General features: G+C 41.3%; 1 protein-coding gene across 1 annotated transcript in view; it reads right to left on the minus strand.

Moving 5' to 3' along the window:
- Positions 1 to 1,735: 1,735 nt before the first annotated feature.
- Positions 1,736 to 6,367, minus strand: part of sh3glb1a (SH3-domain GRB2-like endophilin B1a) — an 18,347-nt gene continuing 13,715 nt past the window's right edge. Inside the window, exons 6-9 of the mRNA XM_027154247.2 lie at positions 4,221 to 4,310; positions 3,990 to 4,090; positions 3,637 to 3,859; positions 1,736 to 2,506 (exon numbers count right to left, since the gene is read on the minus strand). Of these exons, the coding sequence (XP_027010048.1) occupies positions 2,399 to 2,506; positions 3,637 to 3,859; positions 3,990 to 4,090; positions 4,221 to 4,310 (522 nt within the window). The 3' untranslated portion in view covers positions 1,736 to 2,398. The remainder of the gene's footprint in view (positions 2,507 to 3,636; positions 3,860 to 3,989; positions 4,091 to 4,220; positions 4,311 to 6,367) is intronic.

Consider the following 6,367-nt stretch of genomic DNA (forward strand, 5'->3'; position numbering starts at 1 on the left):
CCCATCCAAAGTGCACACACACAACAGTGAACACACACAGCAGTGAACACACACACACCGTGAACACACACCCGGAGCAGTGCTTACATACAATAGATAACATATTGGTGAAATTCAGCAAAATGTATATTTTTTAGGATTATCTTGATAAAAAGTCCTTTCACATATTAGTATCAGTAAATTTCACATATTAGTATCAGTGGTGGGACCTGTGTGGCCACAACTAGCATCCACAGAGACCAAACTGATGCTGTGGTGACAGAATCAGCCATAAAGGCCTCAGAGCAGGTAACATGACACATATTACTTTTCTCCCACTTCTCACTATTTTTTATTTTGCATAAAAAAGCAAACATAGTTTCATTAAAATGGAGTTTAAATGAAAGCTGAAGGCCGGAGACACGGGAACCGTTGCTTGTATTTTTGAGGCAAACTGAAAACAGAGTGTGAAGTCTAAACCAAAGCGTAACCAGAATACCATTGTGGTGGTGCTCTGGGTCATGGCGGTTTGAGCACGGTGAGAAAGAGAAACTGGAGATCTCAGAGGAAGGCCACAGCTGCCACCATGAGGGTTCAAACCTTTAATAATCTGGCTTTTGTTGAAGAAAAAAAAAAAGGAAAAAGAAAACTAGGTCCTGTGGCACTGGCATAGGGGGGTTTCTACAAACTAAACCCAGTTTGAGATTCTAAAATAGTTTGAAAATATTTATGTCATGGGGAAGAGCAAATGTCAGCACACATTGCTCATGGTGATATAGTTTAGGCACTGGATTTTAATTTGTGTTTGTGATTCTCACATGGTGTCACATTGAGTCATGAGGATAACAGAACTTCACATGTTTATTGCATAAAAAAGCAAACAAACTGAAAAGCAAACACAATGAAACATTCATTTAGTGAAACTGAAACCGGCTCTGATTTGAATTTTCTGTACTGAAAAAGAGACATGATTTGAAAGAGCTGTTTAGAAGCTGTATTTAACACAGAAACTGATGCATAAGATTGCAAACTCTTCACTTGGTTGGTTGGAGTTTGTTTTTTTTAAACAAAATAAATAAAGTAAGAATCAGTTTGCACAAACAAGTGGTTTTTAGTCTTCAGTCTGTTGAGATCAAAGTTAAAAAAGAACTTTGCTTGACCTCAATGCAACAATGCAAACATAATTCATCACAAAGAAAATGCTCATATCCAGCATTCAAGCAGGAAAAGATAGCATTAGTTTAATCCCCAGACACAGAAGCCAGTGGCCAGCTGGAGTGGAAACTGACCAGAGATGAACTCACATTCATATTTTCAGAAAGGAACTGAACATGAACTGAACACATGGCTCCTCTTTAACATGTGAGAGTGAATAACGGACACCAGGAACAGAACCACAACACAGGAAGTGAACAACATACACATCTCCACTTCCACTTAACCCTCTGTGCACTGACAGTGTGGTGAAGAAATAAAACACTGTACATCAACCAGTCAAATCACAAACACTAAATGAATTGTAATAAGCTGGAATGACTCAACTGTACGGTCAATAAAGTTCATTAATCCAAATTACTTTTAATATGTCAGTAAATTTAGAAACACCTCGTGACTAAAAAAACTGTAACCAAGTTTGAACTGTTTAACTGTTTAATGCATTTTAAGCTCTATAATCTAATCCAAATGAAAAGCCTGACCTCTGCTGGTCAATACAGGTACAGCTGAAATGATGAAGTTCATACAAATACCACACAGGAAAAGGCAAAATCTTTTAATTACACATTTTTGTTTTTCTTTTTATCATTTGTCAGAAGAAATAATAGGACAAATTAAAGAAAAGACAAATGAGCGGCTTGTAGCCTCACACACGGCTATTACAGTTCATGCTTGTACTGAATATGGTAAAGGATTTAAAATGTATTTCTATCTAAGGCACGACTGCAGAACGAAGCCTTTAGGAGCCATGATGGGACATGGTGGACTGGGACAAGGATGACACACAAACTAAAGATCTATATTCTGAAGCCCAAGAGAAAAGAAGACACACCTGCAGCTGGCAAATTGTATTTAACCTCTTGTAATCAGACCAGCTATAAAAAACTAAAAAGCAAAAATGGCTTGATAATAAAGGCACAGAGTTATTTAAGGCACACAACACTGGATGTAAGAGTACAAAATCTTACAAAAACCTGTAAACTTTACCGAACCTGACCCGCTTTCTCTAAACATGGTCAAGTGCTGAATACTGTTTGTTTTTCTCTCTTTATCTAAACAAATGTTCAAATTATTTTAGAAATAAAAAGAAATTAGAGTATTTCTGTTCCTAATTAAAGTCTTTTGAAATCCACAGCATAAGCACAATGAATATGGTGTCATCCTCTTTGAATTGTGTGTAGTTGGTTTCCCCCCTTGTTGCCTCTCAGTTTAGGAGCTCTAGGTATGTAATTGGCACTTTGCCCCTCTGATTCCCACGCTCTCCCATCAGCCAATCAGAATCCATATCTGGGACGCTGCTCACAGTAATCACCTGAAGAAGAAAGCACAGAATTACCACTTTAAAAAGACGTTACGCTCAAAGACCTTCTGATTTTACTGGGACAATATTTAGTGAGTTTTAACGACAGTGGAATGCATTTTGTTCACACAGCTCCTGCTCCAAAATGTCTTTTACAACATTATTTAGTTTCTACAACAAACATATTGATATACAAGTTTTGGGGGGCACGGTGTCTTAGTGGTTAGCACGTTCGCCTCACACCCCCAGGGTTGGGGGTTCGATTCCTGCCTCCGCCTTGTGTGTGTGGAGTTTGCATGTTCTCCCCGTGCCTCGGGGGTTTCCTCCGGGTACTCCGGTTTCCTCCCCCGGTCCAAAGACATGCATGGTAGGTTGATTTATGCTGTTTTGCATAAATAACCAGTGTGTTAAAGTACTAAAAATTCTAATAAAATCTACACTGTGGATGCAGTGCTCACCAAACATGAAACTGCTGGGAGATTTAAAGTGAGCAATGTCGCAGTGCAAGAGAACATACCGTACTGTCAAACCTGCTCTCTTGACAGTAATCAATCGAGTGTCAGCAGCACAATGCATAAAAACATCCAGATACAAATCAAGGGCTTCAGTTATTGTTTGTATCAAATGTTAGAAAGAAGAAAAAGTGTGATCTCTGTGACTTTAACCACGGCATGGATGATGGTGTCAGATGGGCTGGTCTGAGGATTTCAGTATTTTCCTGTGGAGATTGGGGGTCAGCCATGGAGCAGTGAGGGTTAAGGGCCTTGCTCAAGGGCCCAACAGTGCAGCTTGGCAGCGCTGGGGTGTAAACCATGAGCCTTAACCTCTTGAGACACTACTGCAAGTGCATAAATAAGCAGGTGTTCATATTAAAGTGCATGGGGAGAATCTGGCTGTTGTTTTTTTTAATTCCTCTTTGCTAAATGTTCATGCAAACTAACTGAAACTTTAGAGTGTGTTTTAACAAAAGCCTGCACAAACCTACTTTCTGACAATGTCTTATTTCGATGGCAATTTTCAAGTGTTGTGAAAAATAAAATAAAATTGAATAGAAGCTTTACAACGATTCTCACAAGGTCAACCTGAGTCAGTATTATCAGATTAATTATAGTCTTGATCCAGACAAAATGGTGAGCACTCACTTCATCAGCCAGTAAGGAGAGCTCATTGCTGCTGGCAGCATCGTAGTCATACAGTACCCGTGCCATGCGGCTCACACCTGAGCTCAAAAGCTCACTGAAGCCTGAGTGACTCCGTCTGGCACTGGTAGAGGGAACAGTGGAAAGTGGCAGAGTGGGTACGGAGACACCAGCTCCTGCCCCCACTGAACACTGGTTATTATTGGAAGAGAATGAGGAAGGGAAGCTGTAACAGGAAAGAAGAGCATCACAGGAATGACTCACAGGAAGTTAAAAACTGACTTTGTGGTTTGTTCATGTGATTATTCATTATCACACGCTACAAAAACGTTAAAGATGATTTCTGTGACTTGTACCTTCCCAACTGTTTTTGGAGATCCACCATGTACTGATAGCTCTGTGCATAATATGTTGTCTGAGCCTCAACAAAGTCATTCAGACAGCGAAGGTGGTGAGCCTGCATGACACAGATAAGACACACGGAGCACTGACATACAAAATAAATGCTAACGCTTAACGTATAGGAAATACAGAACATGCGTTTTTTTGTGCTTGGATGAGAAATTGGTGTCGTGTGCAGTGCTTACGTGTGTACTGCTGACTCCCTCCAGGAGCAGTCTGGTTATCTCTGCCTGCCTGTCAAACTCACTCTGTGTCACCTTCAGCTCCTGCTCAGCCTGAGAGAGAGAGAAAGAGAGAGAGAGAGAGAGAGAGAGTGTGAGTGAGTGAGTGAGTGAGGGAGTGAGAGTGAGAGAAAGAGAGAGAGACAGAGAGAGTGTGAGTGAGTGAGTGAGTGAGTGAGTGAGTGAGGGAGTGAGAGTGAGAGTGAGAGAAAGAGAGAGAGACAGAGAGAGTGTGAGTGAGTGAGTGAGTGAGTGAGTGAGTGAGTGAGTGAGGGAGTGAGGGAGTGAGAGTGAGAGAAAGAGAGATTGAGAGAGAGAGTGAGTGAGTGAGAGTGAGAGAGAGAGAGAGGGAGACAGAGAGAGAGAGAGAGTGAGTGAGTGAGTGAGTGAGTGAGTGAGTGAGTGAGTGAGAGAAAGAGAGAGTGAGAGAGAGAGTGGGTGAGTGGTAGAGAGAACGAGAGACAGAGACAGAGAGTGAGTGAGTGAGAGAGAGAGAGAGAGTAAGAGAGAGAAAGACAGAGAGAGAGTAAGAGAGAAAGAGAGATAGAGTAAGAGAGAGAGAGAGAGAGAGAGAGAGAGAGTGAGTGAGTGAGAGAGAAAGAGAGATAGAGTAAGAGAGAGAGAGAGAGAGAGAGAGAGAGAAAGAGTAAAAGAGAGAGAGGAGAGAGAGAGATTAGATAATGCATACAGTGCACACAAAGGCCCCATGCTGTTGAATTTATACTATACATAATACCCTAAAAACATCTATGAACACTATTTATACTATACATAATACCCTAAAAACATCTATGAACACTATTTATACTATACATAATACCCTAAAAACATCTATGAACACTATTTATACTATACATAATACCCTAAAAACATCTATGAACACTATTTATACTATACGCTTTACCTAGAATTTACACTAGGACATGAAATGTAGCAAAAAGATACCAAAAACATTTGGAAGATTGTACCTAAAAAAAGTAAAACAAAAAATTTAAAAGAACTTCAGCTGATGAATGTGAAGCATTGATAAGGATGAAGGGAGATGGAAATGGAATGGAAGAGGGAAAGGAGAAATGGAGATGGAGAGGAAGAAGGAAAGGGAGATGGAGAGGTAGAGGTAGAGGAAGAGGGAAAGCGAGGGAGGTGGAGATGGAGATGGAGGTGGAGATGGAGAGGTAGAGGAAGAGGGAAAGGGAGATGGAAAGGTAGACTATGCTCCAGACCACTATGCTCCAGACCATCTCGCAAGACCTTCTGCCCTTCATTACCACTATCATCAATAGATCCATAACATCTACTTTCAAGAGAGCAAGGATTATTCCCTTCCTAAAGAAACCTGCTCTGGATCCATCAGACATCAGTAACTACATACCAGTATCACTTCTCTCATTTCTTTCAAAAATTCTTGAACACATTGTCTATAATCAACTGTCTGACTATCTCTCACAGAACAACCTCCAAGATCCCAACCAGTCTGGCTTTAAAGCAGCTCACTCTACAGAGACAGCCCTTTTGAATCTCTCTGAGAAACTACATACTGCTAGATCAGCCAAACTGCCATCCATCCTTATCCTCCTTGACCTTTCAGCAGCGTTTGATACGGTCAACCACAAGACTCTCTTGACCACCCTCAGGAGTCTTGGGATTTGTGGATCAGCTTGGGAATGTTTTGCTTCCTACCTGGAAGGACGCTCATATCAGGTAACATGGAGGGGAGTGACAGTTGCTCCACGCAGACTCTCCACTGGTGTCCCACAGCGTTCAGTACTTATGTATCGTTTCTCCCTTTATACTCACTCTCTTGGTGAAGTTCTTTCCTCACATGGGTTCTCTTACCACTGCTATGCTGATGATACACAACTTATCTTCTCTTTCCCACCCTCAGATACCACAGCTTCTGATCGGATGTCTGGCAGAAATATCATCATGGATGACTGCTCATCAGTTAAAGCTCAATCCCAGCAAAACTGAACTGCTGTTCATCCCAGGTGATTCATCCCCAGGTCATGATCTTGCTATATCCTTGCACAAAGATCTGATCTCCCCTTCAGCCACAGCTCGCAACCTTGGGGTAACCATCCTATCATGTTGCTAATGTGACTCGCTCATGT

The sequence above is a fragment of the Tachysurus fulvidraco genome, chromosome 3 (genome assembly GCF_022655615.1).
Source record: "Tachysurus fulvidraco isolate hzauxx_2018 chromosome 3, HZAU_PFXX_2.0, whole genome shotgun sequence".
Taxonomy (NCBI): domain Eukaryota; kingdom Metazoa; phylum Chordata; class Actinopteri; order Siluriformes; family Bagridae; genus Tachysurus; species Tachysurus fulvidraco.